The 24,479-nt window shown below is 43.8% G+C and overlaps 1 protein-coding gene across 1 annotated transcript; it reads right to left on the bottom strand.

Annotated features, from left to right (window-relative positions):
• Nucleotides 1-618: 618 nt before the first annotated feature.
• Nucleotides 619-24,321, bottom strand: LOC310875936 (uncharacterized protein; the record flags this gene model as incomplete). The annotated part of the gene is made up of 25 exons (XM_083789370.1): nucleotides 24,210-24,321; nucleotides 23,992-24,112; nucleotides 23,578-23,686; nucleotides 23,381-23,451; nucleotides 23,160-23,276; nucleotides 22,965-23,060; nucleotides 22,683-22,787; nucleotides 22,315-22,440; nucleotides 21,220-21,257; nucleotides 21,065-21,099; nucleotides 20,767-20,835; nucleotides 20,463-20,654; nucleotides 20,245-20,365; nucleotides 19,803-19,912; nucleotides 19,606-19,676; nucleotides 19,382-19,498; nucleotides 19,193-19,288; nucleotides 18,972-19,100; nucleotides 11,227-11,352; nucleotides 10,147-10,184; nucleotides 9,992-10,026; nucleotides 4,714-5,505; nucleotides 4,466-4,615; nucleotides 1,164-1,457; nucleotides 619-827 (listed from the first exon to the last, which is right to left on the bottom strand). Exons 4-25 carry the CDS (start codon nucleotides 23,402-23,404, stop codon nucleotides 619-621), a joined length of 3,090 nt encoding a protein of 1,029 aa, XP_083645496.1. The 5' UTR covers nucleotides 23,405-23,451; nucleotides 23,578-23,686; nucleotides 23,992-24,112; nucleotides 24,210-24,321.
• Between the last annotated feature and the right edge of the window lie 158 nt (nucleotides 24,322-24,479).

Genomic DNA, 24,479 nt, shown 5'->3' with positions numbered 1-24,479 from the left:
TGAGAATCACTGCTAGAACCGTAATAAAAATCTTCTCTCATGGGGGTCCGTCCTGGCATATCTTTTCAAGATGTATGTTAACTTAGCAGGCTAATAAATGTTGATTTATGAGTCCTTGACATGAAAAAGCAATTGTATCAATTGTATGTACTGTACATCCTTTTTTGTTCTGATCAATATCAAGCTGGGTCTTTGAGATGAAAAGCTTTGAGAAGGACTGCAGTTAGTGTTATATCCAGCAGGTGTCACTCTTTAACCATTTATGTTTATGGCGTAAACAATAATTTGTTATCATTATTTAACAAGCTCTTGTTAATACTTTTATGTAAAATAGAAAGAAAATCACAGGCACACCTGAGCACTTTCATTTTATGAATTAAAAAATGTATATACTGTAATGTCCATTAAATACATAGGTCATACTTGTGTGTTAACCAGCACAAATAGCTGATCTGCAAGCTCACAACGTGTTGTGAGGGAGCTTGTAGATCAGCTACATCAGTGTTACCAGCTCTCTGACTACATGACATCATTAGAGAGTGCCATATGAGTTCTCTGGTGACGTTTGAGAGCACTGCTCTGGCTGAACCGTTTCCCACACTGGTCACAGCCATACGGCTACTCTCCTGTATGAATTCTCTGGTGATGTTTTAGATGACTGCTCTGGCTGAACCGTTTCCCACACTGGTCACAGCCATACGGCTTCTCTCCTGTATGAGTTCTCTGGTGACGTTTGAGATGACTGCTCTGGCTGAACCTAGTCCCACACTGGTCACAGGCGTAGGGCTTCTCCTCTGTATGAGTTCTCTGGTGACATTTGAGAGTATCTTTCGTGCTGAACCTAGTCCCACACTGGTCACAGGCGTAGGACTTATCTCCTGTATGAATTCTCTGGTGAACTTTTAGAGTACTGCTCCTGCTGAACCTAGTCCCACACTGGTCACAGGGCTAGGGGTTCTCTCCTGTATGAATTATCTGGTGATATTTGAGATGACTGCTCTGGCTGAACCTAGTCCCACACTGGTCACAGGCATAGGGCTTCTCTCCTGTATGAATTATCTGGTGACTTTTGAGATGACTGCTCTGGCTGAAGCTTATCCCACACTGGTCACAGCCATACGGCTTCTCTCCTGTATGAATTCTCTGGTGACTTTTGAGTTGACTGCTCCGGCTGAACCTAGTCCCACACTGGTCACAGGCATAGGGCTTCTCTCCTGTATGAATTCTCTGGTGACTTTTGAGATGACTGCTCTGGCTGAAGCTTATCCCACACTGGTCACAGCCATACGGCTTCTCTCCTGTATGAATTCTCTGGTCACTTTTGAGTTGACTGCTCCGGCTGAACCTAGTCCCACACTGGTCACAGCCGTAGGGCTTCAAGCCTGTATGAATTATCTGGTATTGGTTGAGAGGTCTATTTGGGCTGTAGACATGTTTGAGTTGGGCAGGAAAGACATCTGGGATGGAGAATGAGGAGAGAGGAAAAAACATGAATAATTTTTTTTTAAATAACATGCAAGCTGTGTTGTACGCACGCACGCACTTTGTCCAAAAGAGACCTTTGCCCAACCGCATGTGCACACACACACACACACATACACAGAGATATTTGTCAAACACAAACACAAATGAAGATCTCTATGTGCCCCCGCACCACGCACGCAGTGCTAGCTAGGTGGTGTTAGCAGGACTTAGGATGAAGCATTACTCGTTTCTCCACTGAGTACCCACAACGTTTCTGCACATGTGCTTTCTATTGAAGATGAAATCAAAGTGTACAGTGACATGAAAACATGCACATACCTTGTAGGCCTATGTGTAACTTTATCACAGGCTGCTTCAGCATGGCTGCCTGGTAGATCTGTTCCTTCTCTGACGCAGCAGCTGAAAAGCTGTCGGACGACATCTCTATTTCAAAAACTCCAAATAGCGGTTCACTCTGATGGTCCACATTTGAAGCCCGCTTTTACCGTCTGGGACTTTCCTCACTGGCATTCGATGGTCGTGAGGTCAATGACTTGACTCGGTCCTCTGCTCTGCTTTCTGACTAAACTCCACCCACTCTCCGGTCTCCACCCACTGCTACAGCACTCACAGAGTCACATATCAAAGTCCCCCCCCCCCCCTGGCCTCTGCTGTACATATTCTTTCTTTTGATTTCTAACCGTTTTATATCCTATATCTACAACTTGTCCAAAATGCAGCAGCTAGAGTTGTAACTAGAACTAAGATGAGAGAACATATTACTCCAGTTTTGGCATCACTGCACTGGCTTCCTGTTGTTTTTAGGATTGATTTTAAAATTATTTTAAAGGTCTTCCACTGCTGGCCTGCTCGCTTTTCCTAAAAAAATGGCAACTAAAAAATATGGGGAAGCAGCTTTTTGCTTCTACGGGCCGTCGGCATGGAACAAGCTCCCACTGTACCTTCGTCACTCAGCCTCTGTAGACATTTTTAAAGCTCAGCTTAAGACCCACCTCTACAACATTGCTTTTAAGTGATCTTTTTTTTTTATTATTATTTTTATTCTGCTTGTTTTTAATGTCGTTGCCTTATTTTATCTGTTCTTATCTTTGTACCATTGTCCTATTGTTTTAACTGCTTGCCTGTTTTAATGCTGTTTTGTTTTGCTTTTATTATCTTTTCTGCTCTGTAAAGCACTTTGAGTCCTCAAGGGTCTTCAGCTCATGCATATAATCAATCTCCTCCATGGCGTTGCAACATCCTCTAATAAACAAACTGTATGCCTGTAGAGCGCAAATATCTTCAGATCGTATTGCTGGCCATGAAAGCGCCTTTTCCATGTAGGCTGAGGTGATTTTCTGTTAATTTCCAAAATGCTCCAACAGCAAAGCCTATGCCATGGCATATCCTCTGTCATGAGCCAGATGTTGACAGCTTCTGACAAGCTCCCTAGGCTGCCCCCTAGTGTACTGTTCGAGGTAGTACAGTGTAGGGTTGTCAGTCCTTGCTTCAATGCTGTGCTCAAAAGCTTAATATGAATGAGTGATAGTGTAAACAGTGCCCATCAAAAACCTAAATTTCTCGTTTAGGCAGGAATGCCAGAGATTGTCGTTGAACAAGCAAAGCTGTAATTTGATTGTGTTGCTCCAAAGCTGTTATGAGCTGATCACTGCTGCTTGTTGTGGGCTGATTCCTTGTGGCTGGGTGAATGCTTTGCTGATTAACTCCATTTTCCCTTTTAGGTCTTGTGCCTAATGTGAAGATGAGTTGGGCTTGCCACCTATTGGCTTGTTATCGGGCACAAATGATCTTGCATCTGCACTCAGGGGCAGAGCCGGACTTACCGTTGGGCTAGGGTGGGCTGCGGCCCCCCCATTCCTTTTTAAATATATTATTATAATTATCTATGTTTCAGATTACATACATGTATACATAAAGGCATTACCTTTAATCCACCCGACACTGAAACATAAAGGTACATATCTTCATATAAACAGTACAAGTATGTATATGTAAGTTTTATATATGTAATTTGTAAGTTGATGAGTAGTATACTGTGGTTACTTGGGTTGTTTTATGCGTATGCCGTGGACGCATGATTCTGAGAGTGACATAATGAAGATATCTACCAATGCTAGGGTATAACTGGCTTTCGATGGTGACGTAATAAAGATATGTTTCAGTGTCGGGTGGATTAAAGGTAATGCCTCTATGTATACATGTATGTAATCTGAAACCTACCTTTATTACGTCACCATCGACAGCCAGTTATACCCTGGTATTGGTACATATCTTCATTACGTCACTATCAAATCATGCAGCCACGGCATACGCATCGGAGCACCGGACAAACAGTGATTCATGTCCAAACGAGTTCATAAGTTTAAAATGTTTACTAGTTCAGTGCACCAAATATCACAGTATACAATTTCCAATAAATATTATGTAAGAATTGTAGGTTGTGGGTTATTATCTTTAGCACACAGGCATTGGTATACCAGTAAAAGTATTAGGACCAGGATGGATAATTTAAAAGGTTCTCATTTATTTAGCAGTCAGGGTTGGCAGTCAGGGAATGGTGTGGAATTGAGCTGATGGAACTGTTCATGATTTTAAAGCTAAACAGAAACAAAGGAAAAACACATTCAAACAAAGCACATAATTACCAACTAAAGGCAACTTACAGGCAATGAATCATACATAAATCGTTTCTCTTAGAAAGAATCGTTGCAGGTGTGATTCACTCACTCTACTCAGGTGTGTTGGAGGTACTCAGTCTGGCTCCTCTTTCTACAGCCGCCCCACCAATTATTATTTTTTATTATTGGACGAAAATGTCCTTAGTATCAGTTGGAGCCGGCTATACCCAGGGAGGCAGGGAGGGCAGTATCTCTGTTCAGCCGCCCCATGATCAGCATACAACCCCAAACAGGGTGGAGACGGGTTCTGGAGGATGACCAAGCCAGTGGGGGGGGGGGGGGGGGCAATGCTGGTGGGGCACCTGGAGGGGGGCTGGTGGAACCTGGGTTGGGAAAGATGACCTGGTGGCAGTGGGTGCCAGAATGGGAGGTGGATGCACCGCTGGAGGGGTTGCAGGGGGCATCTGTGGAGGGGCTGGTACTGGAGGGGGACCTGGGGCTGCTGGTACGTGCTGGGGGGCCAATACCAAATTCGGCACTATGTCCATTTCGCCTCAGGGTTTCCAGCTGGGAGGAGGCGTAGGCTGGCTTCTGGGTGGGATCATAGTACGGCTGGTGGAGGGCATACTGCTGGGGGGCCGCCGGGGGCCATGGTTGCTGCTGAGGGGGGGCTGGGGGCCATGGTTGCTGCTGAGGGGGGGCTGGGAGCCATGGTTGCTGCTGCTGAGAGGGGGCTGGGGGCCATGGATTCTGCTGCTGAGGGGGGGCCGGGGGCCATGGTTTCTGCTGCTGAGGGAGGGCCGGGGGCCATGGTTTCTGCTGCTGAGGGAGGGCCGGGGGCCGTGGTGGCTGCTAACGGAGGGCTGGGGGCCATGGCTGCTGCTGTGGGAGGGCTGGGGGCCGTGGTGGCTGCTAACGGAGGGCTGGGGGCCATGGTTGCTGCTGCTGTGGGAGGGCTGGGGGCCGTGGTGGCTGCTAACGGAGGGCTGGGGGCCATGGTTGCTGCTGTGGGAGGGCTGGGGGCCGTGGTGGCTGCTAACGGAGGGCTGGGGGCCATGGTTGCTGCTGTGGGAGGGCTGGGGGCCGTGGTGGCTGCTAACGGAGGGCTGGGGGCCATGGCTGCTGCTGTGGGAGGGCTGGGGGCCGTGGTGGCTGCTAACGGAGGGCTGGGGGCCATGGTTGCTGCTGCTGTGGGAGGGCTGGGGGCCGTGGTGGCTGCTAACGGAGGGCTGGGGGCCATGGTTGCTGCTGATGGAGGGCTGGGGGCCATGGCTGCTGCTGAGGGAGGGCTGGGGGCCATGGCTGCTGCTGAGGGAGGGCTGGGGGCCATCGCTGCTGCTGAGGGAGGGCTGGGGGCCATGGCTGAGGGTAGCCAGTGACCTGGACGGCAGGATACAGGATACTGTTGTGAATAAATATGTGCAAAGAAGCTAATTTCAACAGTGAGCAAACCAAACGTGAATAAACCAAATATAAAGTGCAAAATGCGGTCAACAAATATATCAGGGGCGACAGGGCCTTATTTGTGGACTTAACTTAAGACCTGGAGGCGTGATCAATGCCATTTGGCTATTCTGAGTGGCCAAAGAGCATTGACCACGCCTCCAGGTCTTAAGTTAAGTAATAAAACCTGGTACTTAAGACACGCAAAGCAGCCCTATGTCTTCAGATAGGTATTTATGTGCCTATATATCTCAGTTATTAGAGGGCACTACCCGACACCCAGTCTGCAGGTTTTTAGAAAGCGGGCCGAACCTAACAAACAATAGCCTATGAACCCAGGCATGTTGAGTAGGCCTAAACCAAAGTTTTATGTTAGATAGGTTGAGTATTGTAGCATGTAGAAACTGCCCGATGCTAACTTGCATAATTGAGCAATTTTCATAATTGGCATAATATGTGACCATTCCATTAACAAAGAAGGCAAAAAATAAAAAATGTCATCATGCTTTATGTAGCATGTGAAATGTTTTCATGATGCTAAAGTGGATCTGAAGACATTGATTATGTAATAGTATCCCTTACCTCTCCTGTACATGATCAGGTATGCACTAGTGGATCTGAAGAAGTAAAAGATACATTTAACAGCATAGTTATCTTTTGGATACAATACCACATTCTAAGAGATAAAAGAGCATAGATGAATAAAGAGCATATGTGACATAGCTTACTTGTGTGTGTCGTTTTGTGTAAAACGTCCATCTTGAGCCTGCAAGATGTAGCATTTGACATTCAGTTACTTAAGGCAAGCTATTTAACATATATTTAACATTTCATATATCGTCTGTCGGGTAGAAAACCTCATGGTCACTTGATAACCGCATGTAGTCTCCCCATGGCTGGAAACGTTATTGTACCGATCCATTCATCGTGATAGATGTTGGATACTCAAAATGACATGATTCATTCTCTGAATAAACCTAAAGCAAAATGACACTTTGTAATTTTGTCACTGTTACCTTTCTCAAAACGCGTTGCTTGTGACTGAGTAGGATCAAGTATGGGGCATAGCAGTGCCGGCCATTTTCTGGTTCCATCGTTCCCGACCCCATTGATATTTCCCAAAAAGTATTTAGGCTACATAAATTAATTAAGCCTATAGAATCAAGTCATCCAGGATCCTGGTGAATAATAACCACAAAACCCTGCTTTCTAGGGCTGTGGTTCCCAAACTATTTCATGTCAAGGACGCCCAAATCGACACTCATTATCCTACGGAACCCATTAGATGTATGCCAATGTATGCCAATGACCCCCAGAAGAGAAGATTTTTACGGCTCTAACAGCGATTTTCATTTCAACGACCCCCAGTTTGAATGAATAATGAATAATTGTTTATTTCGATTTTTTTTCAAATTTAAAATTAAACATTATTTTAAGGTGATCGAAAGGCATAGGTGGAAGCTTATAGCTTTTTTATTTGACATGCATTTGGCTACGGACCCCCATTTAATGCCATTTCTATCTCTGGGACACCAATTTATATTGTAAAATCAATGTTAAGTTAACTCTGAGAGTGTACAAATGGAACCAAATTGTACACTCTCTGAGTTACAGACCCATAAAGGTCCATTTGGTTCCTAATTATCATTTAGCTGGGGACCCCCTGGAACTCTGTCAAGGACCCCTAGGCGTCCCCACACCCCACTTTGGGAACCACTGTTCTAGTGATTCTAGGCTTAAAAGAATAGATATTTCTGAAATATCAATGGGAAAAATGTATTTGTACGCACTAATGTTTCTACTCACCTCACAGACCCTCAAGTCATTAAAGTCATGCCAGGTGTTATCGAGAGACTGGATGGTGGCGGTGTAACGTCCACCTCTCAGAGTACCAAAGTGATTTACCATTCCATACAGTTGATACTTGACGTTCTATTCATACAAATGAAAACATGTAACAAGTAATGAGATCAAATTATTAAATAAAAATCACACTTGTGTGCAGTGAGTGCATGGTACTCTTATCATCATACATCATCAATCATACTATACATCGTCATACATCACATTCCGTGCTCAGCCAATCAGATCATTACATTCTGTGCTACAAACACATTCCGTGCTCATCCACACAAACACACAAAGCTGTGCATAGGAGGCTAGCGCTTCTTAAAAAAGAAACGCCATTCAACAAATGGTGGCTTCTTCATACCTTTATCTCTAAAGTGCGTGGCACATCTACAGAGCAGTCCATTTTGAAGTTTGACATGGTGTTGTAATCAAAGTCAAATACATTGAGGTGTACAGTCAGAATCTGGGGACACTCCTCCATTTCACACTCCTAAGTAAACATGAAACAACACTGGAATTAATCAGTACATCAATCATAAATAAATACAAAAAATAAATGAAAATACAATTTCTAAAACTCACAAGGATTGCCTTTGCATTTCCCTCACAGTCGTCACAATACATCCAATTGTCTGCACTGGCTGATGTAGGCTCAAAAAACATTGCAATGCCCTCTTTCTGGAAATGCATCAACATTGTAATTAATTCCAAAATGACATCCATATCTCACAGCACACAAAAGAAGGTTAAATAATGAACATTAACGTTCTCCTATACCAAGCTGTAGTCTTGATTTTCCATTCGTAGTGGCAGGGTCCAAATTGAGGCTTTTTGCTCATTCACAATGTGTCCGTCAGAACACTGAGTTCTGTGTTTCAACTGTCCTTGGAAGACCTAAATAAAAAATATAATTATTACTGTACCATGCTGTAATGTATATTTATTTACAATATATATTTTGTTGTTCTTTTTGCATGCAGGCAGTGATTTACAGTTTCTCACCTCAGATGCCTTGGAGCTGACCATACTTAAAATCTTCTCTAAGCATTCAGCAGCATCACATTGAACAAAAACTGTATAATTAACACATGAGAGAAGTCAACACAATGAAAGTTGAATTATTCAACTAGACTAGTCTTCGATAAGTGATGGTCTCTGGCTCTCTGCTCTTTTGCTGTTATCACTGATTTATCAACATACCGTTTTGAATCCCAAATGTTGCAGTGATGGCATTTGTTCTGCAGCTTCCTTTTTCCAAATTTTTAAATAAGTTTAGCAGTTGAAGGTCATAATAATTTTCTGCATCTAACCTGTGTGGGAAAAGAACCGTCTCATTGAAACATTGACCATGCTGCAAAGCAAAGACTTTTTGGTCTGATTTTGACTGACATTTTGTCAAAACGTAGGCCTACAACACTTTCTAATCAATTTTAAAAAAGAAAAAGAGATTTGATTCAAGTTTCTATTTGAGAACACAATGAAACAATGTAGTTTCAATAAATAAAAAGATCTTTTGAACATTTTCTGAAAATAGTCAAATAGCCTAATGATCGAAATACTGTATAATTCTATATGAATTGGTAATTTTGTGTTGTGTTCGTAAGCAGATATCCATATCAAACCTTTCTTTGAACTCGGTTGTCATGAAGAGGATTTGTAGAACAGAGTTCAGGTAACAGGTGGCTCCCTGATTATGCAAGCCATGGAAAACAGCGGCCTGACTCTGTCCCTTTGACGGAGATTCTAAGTGAATACAAGACGGGCTATACAATACACTCGGTAGCATAGATCTGACATGGTTGTACAGTTGGTGCAGTTTGTTGGCACCTTCTTTGTCAGAATTGTTGGCACCTTCTTTGTCAGAAGTTGTCTCTTTGGTTGAGTTTGGTCCATTCATTGTGGGTTTGGAACGTGTCTTCTTGGGGTTGTTGACTTTCTCATTTTTCTCCATTTTCCTGAGTTTGCAGTCATTCTTCTCACTATAATGAGAAGCAGAAAAAGGCTCTCGGCTGACCTCATGGCCTTGAAGACTAGGAGTATCTCCTAGAAATGTCAAGCAAAACAGAAATAAGGATCAGTTGCATGGCTTAAAAGTAAAACGGTTGATCTGCTTATGAGGATCAATAAACTTGATAAACTATTTTCCTGAACCAACCTGATTCAGGTTGGTCCAGATTACATGGACTAACGTAGCCTGTGTTCTTTGGTCTTGATATCCTGGAACCATCCTTCTTTCCGTCACATGCTTCCTTTTGGACAATACCCTTCACTCCTCCATGGGTCTGACTGTCAAATGGTGTCTCCTGTTCTCCCTGTTTCTGACTGCCATATGCTCTCTGACCACTGTCTTGATCAGGAATATGTTCTGAAAATTTAAAGAAAAACCTAGAAGTTAAAACAACGGATGCTAACTTGCATATGTTGAGCAATTTTCATAATTGGCATAATATGTGACCATTCCATTAACAACCTATAGAAGGCGAAAAATTCAAAATGTCATCTTGCTTTATGTAGCATGTGAAATGTCAAACTAGGGAGTTTTCATGATGCTAAAGTAGATCTGAAGACATTGATTATGTTATAGTATCCCTTACCTCTCCTGTACATGATCAGGTATGCACTAGTGGATCTGAAGAAGTAAAAGATACATTTGACACCATAGTTATCTTTTGGATACAATACCAAAGAGACCACATTCTAAGAGATAAAAGAGCATAGATGAATAAAGAGCATATGTGACATAGCTTACTTGTGTGTGTCGTTTTGTGTAAAACGTTCATCTTGAGCCTGCAAGATGTAGCATTTGACATTCAGTTACTTAAGGCAAGCTATTTAACATTATATTTAAATTCATATATCGTCTGTCGGGTAGAAAACCTCATAGAGTAGGTCACTTGATAACCGCATGTAGTCTCACCATGGCTGGAAACGTTATTGTACCGATCCATTCATCGTGATAGATGTTGGATACTCAAAATGACATGATTCATTCTCTGAATAAACCTAAAGCAAAATGACACTTTGTAATTTTGTCACTGTTACCTTTCTCAAAACGCGTTGCTTGTGACTGAGTAGGATCAAGTATGGGGCATAGCAGTGCCGGCCATTTTCTGGTTCCATCATTCCCGAATCCATTCATATTTCCCAAAAAATATTTAGGCTACATAAATTAATTAAGCCTATAGAATCAAGTCATCCAGGATCCTGGTGAATAATGACCACAAAACCCTGCTTTCTAGGGCTGTGGTTCCCAAACTATTTCATGTCAAGGACCCCCAAATCGACACTCATTATCCTACAGAACCCATTAGAAAATGTATGCCAAGGACCCCCAAAAGAGAAGATTTTTATGGCTCTAACAGTGATTTTAATTTCAACGACCCCCAGTTTGAATGAATAATGAATTGTTTATTTCAATCTTTTATTTATTTATTTCAAATTAAACATTATTTTAAGGTGATCGAAAGGCATAGGTGGAAGCTTATAGCTTTTTTTATTTGACATGCATTTGACTACGGACCCCCATTTAATGCCATTTCTATCTCTGGGACACCAATTTATATTGTAAAATCAATGTTAAGTTAACTCTGAGAGTGTACAAATGGAACCAAATTGTACACTCTCCGAGTTATAGACCCATAAAGGTCCATTTGGTTCCTAATTATCATTTAGCTGGGGACCCCCTGGAACTCTGTCAAGGACCCCTAAGCGTCCCCAAACCCCACTTTGGGAACCACTGTTCTAGGGATTCTAGGCTTAAAGTAATAGATATTTCTGAAATATTAATGGGAAAAATGTATTTGTAGTATGCACTAATGTTTCTACTCACCTCACAGACCCTCAAGTCATTAAAGTCATGCCAGGTGTTATTGAGAGACTGGATGGTGGCGGTGTAATGTCCACCACTCAGAGTACCAAAGTGATTTACCATTCCATACAGTTGATACTTGACGTTCTATTCATACAAATGAAAACATGTAACAAGTAATGAGATCAAATTATCACACTTGTGCAGTGAGTGCTGTAGCGGTTTGTTGGGGCGAGCTCGCGTCGGGGTGCCAGTCAGAGACCCAGTCTGACAAAAATAGGTAAAATAATAACAGCCCCAACCACCGTACAAGGGATAGACAAACAAATATATCAACCCCTGAAACAAACAGTAGACACACAACAATACCATACAGAATCACAAAGGAAACACGCACACACAGAGGACTTCATTTACGTGAGCAGTGTATTGTATATTCAATCAACAGTGACACCAAACCAAATCCAATAATAACTGTTCAATGTTCCCACGTCACGTCACGTGACAAACGATATGATGTACAAATAACGTTCAGGCACGCAGCACCAGTATCCACAGTTTGTGAGTTGAGTGTTCCCCCCCAAACAAATGAAATAACAAAACAAAACAACGTCAGTCCGCACGTCAGACAGTCATGTTCAGAGCGCTGTGTAAATCCCTTACTGAAAGATGACGCGGTTAGCGTGTCCGCATCTACGATCCGGGGTGATCCACATTAATCCATACCGACACGGTGTTGTCAGCGACGCCAGCGAGAGCCGGGCGTCGGACGAGCAGCCACGCTCCGACGGGGAAACCACTACTCTCACGGTTAGGATGGCGTGGTGTTGGGCAGTCCCACGGCTGGCTACAAACTATGAACCGTTTGTCGAGATGACAGCTCACAGCTGTCAGTGTCACTTCCTCAAACTCGCTCCCGTTCCATTCATGCATTCTCGTAGCCCCGCGGGCACGTGACGTAGGAGTGTCAAAGTCTGCGTGACGTGCGTGCGTGCGTGTGCATGTGCGTAGGAGAGGGGTTACAGGCGCGGAGCGCCACACTTCCCCCCCCTTGAAGAAAAGCTGCAAAGGGTTTGAGCTTGATTTCCTCCTCTGCCGTCCTCTGCCTCCCTGTCCGAACATTCAGCTGGTGAAAAGGCTTTCTCCGAGGCATGTGGACTAGACGGGAAGCCGGGGAACGATTCCTCGTCCGTTTCCTCTTCAAAGATCTCCCGGAGCCGTCTTCTCTCCAACATATCCCACTCTTGGGCAGTAGGAACTAGCGCAGAGGCAAGTTTTGTGGAGGAGGCCGTTGGGCTAGTGGGGAAGCCCAAAAAGTCCTCGTCATCACTCTCCTCGTTGAACATGGCCATGACCTTCTCTCTTCCCAGCTTATCCACTTCCTGAGCAGTGGACACTAGCGCAGAGGAAAGTTTGGTGGACGAAGTAGGGAAGCCCAAAAAGTCCTCGTCGTCACTCTCCTCATTGAATATGGCCATGACCTTCTCTCTCTCCAGCTTATCCACTTCCTGAGCAGTGGGGTAACAGGGCTTCAAGCGTGCCACATGCACCACCTTCCTATTTTCCCCACTGTCCTCCAGGACAACGTCAAAGTTGACCGGGCCCACCTGAGCCACAACGCGGTATGGCCCTAGCCACTTGGGAGCCAACTTGGCCGCAAAGGCTTTCTCTGCCTTGGATAGTGGATGGGACCGAAGCCATACCCGGTCTCTTTCCTGAAACTGCTGGTCTCTGTGAGTTTTGTCATAATTCCTTTTTTGTCTGGTTCTACTTTTTGTGAGGTTTTCCTGTGCAAATGTGGTGAGATCCTGAAGTTTGGTTATTGTTTTGTAGGCTGAAGAGTCAGGTGTCGCCCCTCTGGGTTGGAGCAGGACATCGGCAGGCCCGCGGAGGGTTCGCCCGAGGTTCAGTTCCGCTGGGGTGACTCCGGTGGATTCGTGGACTGCCGAGTTGAGAGCAAACCGGAATTCGGGCAGGTGTTTGTCCCAGAGCTTGTGATTCTCCCCTACATAGGAGGCGATCATTTGTTTCAAGGTCCGGTTCACTCTCTCTGTCATGTTGGTTTGGGGGTGGTAGGCGGAGGTTTTCTTATGTTTCAGGCTCCATTTGTCACAGGTGGCTTTGAACAAGGAGGAGACAAACTGGCATCCCTGGTCAGACAAAATGTAGTTGGGGACCCCCCATCTGGTGAAGATTTCCTGAATGAGGGTTCGGGATACCGTCTCTGCTGTGGCTTTGCGAAGGGGAAATAATTCGACCCAACGGGTGTAGTAATCCACAAATACCAACAGGTAGACGTTTCCTTTGGAACTCCTAGGAAAGGGACCCATCAAGTCCACACCCAGCATCTCCCAGGGGTGGTTCACGACCGTCTGCTGTAGCTTCCCAGCGACCTTGCGGCTCTCAGGTTTGTAGCGTTGACACACTTGACAGTTCTGTACATATGCTTTAACATCCAGGCTCATTCGTGGCCAGTAGACCAGGCCTAGCAACCTCTTGTAGGTCTTGTACCTGCCCAGGTGTCCAGCCAATGGGTCCTCGTGGATCAGCTGAAACAGCTGCGAGCGGAGACTCTCAGGAATGAAGACTTGATAAATGGTTTTATGTGGAAGTTGTAACACTCGGTACACTTTGTCTTCCAATATGGTGTACTTTGTGGTCTCTGATAAAGTGATTTCTCCTTCATCCATCACAGCCTGATACAGCCGCTGGCAGTCTGCATCCTCCTGTTGCGCTCTCCAAATTTGCTCATCCGAGATGGGCAACTCCTTTCCCCCCTCCGCCTTGACTGACAGCAGGGTGGCACAGGCAGGTGGCAAGCTGGTGGTTGGGGTGAAATCGTATGGAGCTCTGGATAAGGCATCAGGAACGATGTTGTACTTTCCTTTCCTGTATTCCACGGTGAACGTGAACTCCTGCAACCGGAGAGCCCACCGAGTGAGCCGTGCATTGGGTCTCTGGCTCTTGAGCACCCACAGCAATGCTGCATGGTCTGTGACCACCGTGAAGACCCTTCCGTCCAGGTAGTAACGCCACCTTTCCAGAGCCCACACCACCGCCAAGCACTCCTTTTCCGTGGCCGAATAATTGCGTTCTGCCTTGTTCAGACTCCTGCTGCCGTATGCCAGGACCTCTTCTGTGCCAAGCCCAGTTTTTTGAGCCAGCACCGCTCCAAGGCCAACGTCGCTGGCATCGGTATAGACGACAAAAGGGAGGTCAAAGTTGGGATGGCCTAGGATGGGTGGGGAGACCAGACACTCTCGTAAGTGGTCGAAAGCCCCTTGGCACTGAGGGGTCCACTTGAACTTAACGCCTTTGCGTTTCAAGGCGTTCAGGGGTTCTGCTACCTGAGAGAAGTTTGGGACGTAGCGATGGTACCAGCCCGACATACCCAGGAACCGCTGAACACCCTTGATGTTAGTTGGCACAGGGAACTCGTCGACCGCCTTGGTTTTGTCGGGGTCCACCTGAATTCCAGCCGCCGAGACCCAGTGACCCAGAAATTTGAGGGACGTTTGGAAGAAGTTGCATTTCTTCATGCTGACGGTCAATCTCGCCTCCCTGAGCTTTTGAAACACCCGCTGCAGGTCGCAGAAGTGCTGTTCCCAAGATGGTGAGTAGACAATTATGTCATCCAGGTATACAAAGCAAATATTGCCTTTCAGCTCTCCTAAGGTGAGTTCCATCAATCTCTGAAATGTTGCTGGTGCATTTTTGAGACCGAAGGGCATCACTTTAAACTCATACAGGCCAAAGGGACAGGTGAAGGCGGTTTTGTCCTTGCTGCACTCGTCCATGAGGCACTGCCAGTAGCCACTTTGAAGATCGATGGTGGAGAACACCACCGAGCCGGCCAGTGAGTCCAAGATCTCCTGTATGGTGGGGAGAGGGTAAGCATCGGTTTGTGACACTGCGTTGAGCTTGATGTAATTCACACAAAACCTGATTTTCCCATCTTTTTTAGGGATGAGGACCACCGGAGACGCCCAAGCCGAAGAGGAGGGTTCAATGATGTCGGCTGCTAGCATCTCCTCGACTAGCTCCTTCATCACCTTCATTTTTGCCGGGGAGACCCGGTACGACTTCTGTTTGATTGGCATCTCCTGTGTAAGGAAGATTTTGTGTTTGAGCACATTTGTTTGGCCCAGTGCAGAGGTGCACACATCAGCATTGCTCTGTAGGAGCTCGAACAACTGCTTTTTGTCATTCCCATCCAATTCCGCTTCCTCCACTGCCTTCTCCCACAGCTCTGCGTCCCGGGAGGGGGGAGTGACCTGTGTGGTCCGGCGTGGATCAATGGCTGTGTAAAAAGACAGCACGTCCTTCTTCTCCGCTACCGTGAGGATCTCTGTCTCCTTTTCAAAACTGTAGAGTTTTTCCTCCCTCTTGTTCCTGAACCAGTAGGAATTCTGGCCAACATCGATCTGTAGGCCACTTAGGCTTAGATAGTCCAGACCAAGAACTGCAGGGAAGGCCAGGCTTTGTGCTGAAAGTACTACCACCGGAAGTGTGCAGGTATGGTTATGTAGGTCTACCACCACATCCTGCCATCCCAATGGCCATCTTTCTCCTCCATCTGCCAGATACAGGGGCTTTCCCTCCCAGGGTTGTAATTCCACGTCCTTCTTTTTAATGGCCCCCCATAGCTCTTCACTGAGAAGTGTGTAGGAAGATCCAGAATCCACCATAGCCCTGACCCTCACAGCACCAAGGGTTATGGGGACAGCCAGCTGGCGAGGGAAAGGTCTGGAGTTGAAGGGGAAAACCTGCTGTGGTGGCCGTTGATGTGTCACCGCATGCATTATGGGGTTGCTGCTGGTGGATGGCCCAGATGAAGATGGCGGTTGGTCCGTGGACTTTGGATTTTTCCCTTTATTGGACACAAAGTTTGGGCAATTGTGGGGTGAATGTGATCCCTTACATCGCCAGCAGTATGTTTGAGCAGCGGAGGACGATGTTTGTGGGGCGGTGGTGGGTGTAGTTACTGCAGTTTGCGGTTTGTTTGTTGCTGGGACGTGTTTCCTGGTGGCCTCCTGGTGTAGCTGCTTCTCCTTGTCCTTCTCCAGTTGCTGTCCCAGCCTCACCAGAGCATCCACAGTCTTGACCCCGCTGCTTCTCAGCTGACTCGCCAGTGCCGGGTGAATGCTTTTCAATATGAGCTGGATGACTTTTCCCTCCGTAATATCTGGGTTCCACCGCCGGCAGAGCGCTCTGAACATGTAAGCAAAGTCTCTGATGCTTTCCCCATCTCCCTGCACTCTTGTCCTGATCCGTTCTTCCAGCTCATCCATATAGTCCTCTGAGAGAAATGCTGACAGGAAACCCTGTTCAAACTCCCTCCATGTAGAGGTCTCCCGCCTGACCACGTCCCACCAGTCTCGGGCTGTGCCGAACAGGACGTTGCGCAGGGTGGCCAGCAACTCTTCATCAGAAAGTGGGTTCAAGGCCAGATAATCACGACACTGTTCCAGGTAGGTGAGAGGATCAGTGTCATCTTCCATCCTACCAAAACAAGGGAATTGTAATCGGATTGGGCTCTTCATCACTCTTCCCCCCAGGGCCCCCTGGATAGGAGAGCCCATGTGCGCTGGGAATGGCTCTCCACCATGAGCAGCGTGCATGGTGGACTGCAGTCGAGCATCGACCTTGGGCCCTGATGAAGGTAGAGCGACAGAAGGAAGCAGCAATGGAATAGCGGTGCTTTGTCCTGCTGGTGGTGGTATAGAGGCCTGTGAAGTTTGGAGGGTGTGTTGTTTAATGTTGGTAACCTCCTCAGCCACACTGCTCAATAAACCATGACATGTTGTTATGTCCTGTTGCAGGTGAGTGACTGTCTCGGCCATTGGAGTCATGACTCTGTGGACATCCTTGAGCACTTCCACCTGGTACTGGTGAAGCCTCCACTTGATGGTGTCCACCAACTGTGTCCTGAGATATTCTGCATGCTGTTTAATGTGATCTTTCATTTTTTGCTCCCCTTGCTCCTGTCTCTCAGTTAAATTCTCTTTTAGAGCAGACAAGGTGTCATTCATTTTCTGCACAGCAGCGTGTTGCTCCATTTTTATGTTATACAGTGCGTCCCTGATTTTATTTTGACCTTTTTCCAGAGTATTGAAGCTGTTTTTGAACTGATCATATTGGTGTAGTGGCTGCATTGGGGCAGCGACGGGTTCCTCCACAACCAGATCCATATCTAAAACAGCCCGGTCCGTGACGGAGACTGGGGTCTGTTCTCCAGGAGATAAAGCCTGCTCTCCAGGTGAATGGCTCAATCCATCTCCTTCACTGCCACCAGGGGGAGCTGCCTGTTCATCACCAGACTCATCCGCTTCCCCTGCTGATGTTCCCATGTCATCCAGAGAAATAAGCATTCTTTGCACCATTTCCTCCATTTTGTTTGACATTGTCTCCTGGTTTTTAGTTGAAATGGTGATTTAGTTGATGAAAATGATTTTAGTTGAAATGATGATGGTTTGTTTCCCAGTGCTCTGTTTTTTGTTTTTGTTTGGTCGTTTCTTTGTTTGTTTGTTGAATAAACTGCGTTGTCCTCCAGTGTGTTTTCCTTTTAGACCAAGCCAGGGATTGTGGGTTCATTGGTATTTTATTTTGTGTGCACACGTTTTTGTTTGTTTGATTTTCCAGTGCTATGAGACTGGGGTGCCACTTTTTAATCCCTGGCTTTTTTTCCTAAGCCAGGGATTGTGGGTTCGGGTCCCATCTGGGGTGCCACTTTTTATGTAGCGGTTTGTTGGGGCGAGCTCGCGTCGGGGTGCCAGTCAGAGACCCAGTCTGACAAAAATAGGTAAAATAATAACAGCCCCAACCACCGTACAAGGGATAGACAAACAAATATATCAACCCCTGAAACAAACAGTAGACACACAACAATACCATACAGAATCACAAAGGAAACACGCACACACAGAGGACTTCATTTACGTGAGCAGTGTATTGTATATTCAATCAACAGTGACACCAAACCAAATCCAATAATAACTGTTCAATGTTCCCACGTCACGTCACGTGACAAACGATATGATGTACAAATAACGTTCAGGCACGCAGCACCAGTATCCACAGTTTGTGAGTTGAGTGTTCCCCCCCAAACAAATGAAATAACAAAACAAAACAACGTCAGTCCGCACGTCAGACAGTCATGTTCAGAGCGCTGTGTAAATCCCTTACTGAAAGATGACGCGGTTAGCGTGTCCGCATCTACGATCCGGGGTGATCCACATTAATCCATACCGACACGGTGTTGTCAGCGACGCCAGCGAGAGCCGGGCGTCGGACGAGCAGCCACGCTCCGACGGGGAAACCACTACTCTCACGGTTAGGATGGCGTGGTGTTGGGCAGTCCCACGGCTGGCTACAAACTATGAACCGTTTGTCGAGATGACAGCTCACAGCTGTCAGTGTCACTTCCTCAAACTCGCTCCCGTTCCATTCATGCATTCTCGTAGCCCCGCGGGCACGTGACGTAGGAGTGTCAAAGTCTGCGTGACGTGCGTGCGTGCGTGTGCATGTGCGTAGGAGAGGGGTTACAGGCGCGGAGCGCCACAGTGCATGGTACTCTTATCATCATACATCATCAATCATACTATACATCGTCATCCATCACATTCCGTGCTCAGCCAATCAGATCATCACATTCTGTGCTACAAACACATTCCGTCCTCATACACACAAACACACAAAGCTGTGAATAGGAGGCTAGCGCTTCTTAAAAAAGAAACGCCATTCAACAAATGGTGGCTTCTTCATACCTTTATCTCTAAAGTGTGTGGCACATCTACAGAGCAGTCCATTTTAATGTTTGACATGGTGTTGTAATCAAATTCAAATACATTGAGGTGTACAGTCAGAATCTGGGGACACTCCTCCATTTCACACTCCTAAGTAAACATGAAACAACACTGGAATTAATCAGTACATCAATCATAAATAAATACAAAAAATAAATGAAAATACAATTTCCAAAACTCACAAGGATTGCCTTTGCATTTCCCTCACAGTCGTCACAATACATCCAATTGTCTGCACTGGCTGATGTAGGCTCAAAAAACATTGCAATGCCCTCTTCCTGGAAATGCATCAACATTGTAATTAATTCCAAAATGCACACAAACAGTACACAAAAGATGGTTAAATAATGAACATTAACGTTCTCCTATACCAAGCTGTAGTCTTGATTTTCCATTCGTAGTGGCAGGGTCCAAATTGAGGCTTTTTGCTCATTCACAATGTGTCCGTCAGAACACTGAGTTCTGTGTTTCAACTGTCCTTGGAAGACCTAAATAAAAAATATAATTATTACCATGCTGTAAATGTATATTTATTTGCAATATATATTTTGTTGTTCTTCTTTTTGCATGCAGGCAGTGATTTACAGTTTCTCACCTCAGATGCCTTGGAGCTGACCATACTTAAAATCTTCTCTAAGCATTCAGCAGCATCACATTGCACAAAAACTGTATAATAACACATGAGAGAAGTCAACACAATGCAAGTTGAATTAATCAACTAGACTAGTCTTCGATAAGTGATGGACTCTGGCTCTCTGCTCTTTTGCTGTTATCACTTATTTATCAACATACCGTTTTGAATCCCAAATGTTGCAGTGATGGCATATGTTCTGCAGCTTCCTTTTTCCAATTTTAAAAAAAAGTTTAGCAGTTGAAGGTCATAATGATTTTTTGCATCTAACCTGTGTGGGAAAAGAACCGTCTCATTGAAACATTGACCATGCTGCAAAGAAAATACTTTTTGTTCTGATTTTGACTGACATTTTGTCAAAACTAGGCCTACAACACTTTCTAATCAATTTGAAAAAAGAAAATAATAAGATTTGATTCAATTTTCTATTTGAGAACATTTAAGTAGAATAGATTTTATTGAAACAATGTAGTTTCAATAAATAAAAATATATTTTGAACATTTTCAGAAAATAGTCAAATAGCCTAATGATCGATATACTGTATAATTCTATATGAATTGATGGTTTTGTGTTATGTTCGTAAGCAGATATCCATATCAAACCTTTCTTTGAACTCAGTTGTCATGAAGAGGATTTGTAGAACAGAGTTCAGGTAACCGTTGGCACCCTGATTATGCAAGCCATGGAAAACAGCGGCCTGACTCTGTCCCTTTGACGGAGAATCTAAGTGAATACAAGACAGGCTATACATTACAGGACCACTCCGTATTATATATATGAAGACAAGGTTGTACAGTTGGTGCAGTTTGTTGGCTCATACCTTCTTGGTCAGAAGTTGTCTCTTTGGTTGAGTTTGGTCCATTCATTGTGGGTTTGGAACGTGTCTTCTTGGGGTTGTTGACTTTCTCATTTTTCTCCATTTTCTTGAGTTTGCAGTCATTCTTCTCACTATAATGAGAAGCAGAAAAAGGCTCTCGGCTGACCTCATGGCCTTGAAGACTAGGAGTATCTCCTAGAAATGTCAAGCAAAACAGAAATAAGGATCAGTTGCATGGCTTAAAAGTAAAACGGTTGATCTGCTTATGAGGATCAATAAACTTGATAAACTATTTTCCTGAACCAACCTGATTCAGGTTGCACTTCTCCAGCTTTTTCATGAGCTCTCTGACCACTGTCTTGATCAGGAATATGTTCTGAAAATTTAAAGAAAAACCTATAAGTTAAAACAACGGATGCTAACTTGCATATGTTGAGCAATTTTCATAATTGGCATAATATGTGACCATTCCATTAACAACCTATAGAAGGCGAAAATTTCAAAATTTCATCATGCTTTATGTAGCATGTGAAATGTCAAACTAGGGAGTTTTCATGATGCTAAAGTATATCTGAAGACATTGATTATGTAATAGTATCCCTTACCTCTCCTGTACATGATCAGGTATGCACTAGTGGATCTGAAGAAGTAAAAGATACATTTGACACCATAGTTATCTTTTGGATACAATACCAAAGAGACCACATTCTAAGAGATAAAAGAGCATAGATGAATAAAGAGCATATGTGACATAGCTTACTTGTGTGTGTCGTTTTGTGTAAAACGTTCATCTTGAGCCTGCAAGATGTAGCATTTGACATTCAGTTACTTAAGGCAAGCTATTTAACATATATTTAACATTTCATATATCGTCTGTCGGGTAGAAAACCTCATAGAGTAGGTCACTTGATAACCGCATGTAGTCTCACCATGGCTGGAAACGTTATTGTACCGATCCATTCATCGTGATAGATGTTGGATACTCAAAATGACATGATTCATTCTCTGAATAAACCTAAAGCAAAATGACACTTTGTAATTTTGTCACTGTTACCTTTCTCAAAACGCGTTGCTTGTGACTGAGTAGGATCAAGTATGGGGCATAGCAGTGCCGGCCATTTTCTGGTTCCATCGTTCCCGACCCCATTCATATTTCCCAGAAAATATTTAGGCTACATAAATTAATTAAGCCTATAGAATCAAGTTATCCAGGATCCTGGTGAATAATGACCACAAAACCCTGCTTTCTAGGGCTGTGGTTCCCAAACTATTTCATGTCAAGGACCCCCAAATCGACACTCATTATCCTACAGAACCCATTAGAAAATGTATGCCAATGACCCCCAGAAGAGAAGATTTTTACGGCTCTAACAGCGATTTTCAACCATTTTCATTTCAAGGACCCCCAGTTTGAATGAATAATTGTTTATTTCCATCTTTTTTTTTTCAAATTTCAAATTAAACATTATTTTAAGGTGATCGAAAGGCATAGGTGGAAGCTTATAGCTTTTTTATTTGACATGCATTTGACTACGGACCCCCATTTAATGCCATTTCTATCTCTGGGACACCAATTTATATTGTAAAATCAATGTTAAGTTAACTCTGAGAGTGTACAAATGGAACCAAATTGTACACTCTCTGAGTTATAGACCCATAAAGGTCCATTTGGTTCCTAATTATCATTTAGCTGGGGACCCCCTGGAACTCTGTCAAGGACCCCTAGGCGTCCCCAAACCCCACTTTGGGAACCACTGTTCTAGGGATTATAGGCTTAAAATAATAGATATTTCTGAAATATCAATGGGAAAATCCGAAAAATGTATTTGTAGTATGCACTAATGTTTCTACTCACCTCACAGACCCTCAGGTCATTAAAGTCATGCCAGGTGTTATTGAGAGACTGGATGGTGGCGGTGTAACGTCCACCACTCAGAGTACCAAAGTGATTTACCATTCCATACAGTTGATACTTGACGTTCTATATTCATACAAATGAAAACATGTAAAAAGTAATGAGATACAATTATTAAATAAAAATCACACTTGTGTGCAGTGAGGGGCGCTCTTATCATCATACATCACATTCCGTGCTCAGCTAATCAGATCCATCACATTCTGCGCTACAAACACATTCTGTGCTCATACACACAAACACACAAAGCTGTGCATCAAAAATAGAATAGTAGAAACGCCATTCAACCAATGGTGGCTTCTTCGTACCTTTATCTGTAAAATATGTGGCACATCTACAGAGCAGTCAATTTTGAAGTTTGACATGGTCTTGAGTACAGTCAGAATCTGGGGACATTTCTCCATTTCGCACTCCTAAGTAAACATTAGACAACACTGGAATGAATCAGTACATAAATCATAAATTTATACAAAAAATAAATGAAAATAAATTGATATACATATATTATATACCGTACGTACATACATACATACATCTAAGACAATTAAATTGTGGTGGGAAAAAGCAAAATAAAAATTTCCAAAACTCACAAGGATTGCCTTTGCCTTTCCCTCACAGTCGTCACAATACACCGAATTGTCTGCACTGACTGATGTAGGCTCAAAAAACATTGCAATGCCCTCTTCCTGGAAATGCATCAACATTGTAATTAATTTCAAAATGACATCCATATCTCACAGCACACAAAAGATGGTTAAATAATGAACATTAACGTTCTCCTATACCAAGCTGTAGTCTTGATTTTCCATTCGTAGTGGCAGGGTCCAAATTGAGGCTTTTTGCTCATTCACAATGTGTCCGTCAGAACACCGAGTTCTGTGTTTCAACTGTCCTTGGAAGACCTAAATAAAAAATAGAATTATTACCATGCTGTAAATGTATATTTATTTACAATATATATTTTGTTCTTCTTTTTGCATGCAGGCAGTGATTTACAGTTTCTCACCTCAGATGCCTTGGAGCTGACCATACTTAAAATCTTCTCTAAGCATTCAGCAGCATCACATTGCACAAAAACTGTACAATAACACATGAGAGAAGTCAACACAATGAAAGTTGAATTAAACAACTAGACTAGTCTTCGATAAGTGATGGTCTCTGGCTCTCTGCTCTTTTGCTGTTATCACTGATTTATCAACATACCATTTTGAATCCCAAATGTTGCAGTGATGGCATTTGTTCTGCAGCTTCCTTTTTCCAATTTTTTAAAAAAGTTTAGCAGTTGAAGGTCATAATATTTTTTGCATCTAACCTGTGTGGGAAAAGAACCGTCTCATTGAAACATTGACCATGCTGCAAAGCAAAGACTTTTGGGTCTGATTTTGACTGTCATTTTGTCAAAACGTAGGCCTACAACACTTTCTAATCAATTTGAAATAAGAAAAAAAAAGATTTGATTCAAGTTTCTATTTGAGAACATTTAAGTAGAATAGATTTTATTGAAACATTGAAACATTTTCAGAAAATAGTCAAATAGCCTAATGATCGCTATACTGTATAATTCTATATGAATTGATGGTTTTGTGTTATGTTCGTAAGCAGATATCCATATCAAACCTTTCTTTGAACTCAGTTGTCATGAAGAGGATTTGTAGAACAGAGTTCAGGTAACCGTTGGCACCCTGATTATGCAAGCCATGGAAAACAGCGGCCTGACTCTGTCCCTTTGACGGAGATTCTAAGTGAATACAAGACAGGCTATACATTACAGGACCACTCCGTATTATAGATATGAAGACAAGGTTGTACAGTTGGTGCAGTTTGTTGGCTCATACCTTCTTGGTCAGAAGTTGTCTCTTTGGTTGAGTTTGGTCCATTCATTGTGGGTTTGGAACGTGTCTTCTTGTTGCTGTGTGTAGGGGAAGAAAGAAAGACCACAGATCATATCATATCAAATTCTTTCCGTTTATGTATAACACACATCTACATTGAGAAATGTTTTGCTGTCAGAATCATTTTAATTGATTTACCACAACCCTAAAATGTAAAAAGAAATGTGAATCTTACCGTTCACCAGTCTTGAAAACACGTTCACACTGTTGCCA

The sequence above is a fragment of the Protomyctophum parallelum genome (genome assembly GCF_964188405.1).
Source record: "Protomyctophum parallelum genome assembly, chromosome: 18".
Lineage (NCBI taxonomy): Eukaryota > Metazoa > Chordata > Actinopteri > Myctophiformes > Myctophidae > Protomyctophum > Protomyctophum parallelum.
The sequence above is the reverse complement of the archived record's forward strand: the minus strand, read 5'-3'. Positions and strand labels throughout refer to the sequence as shown.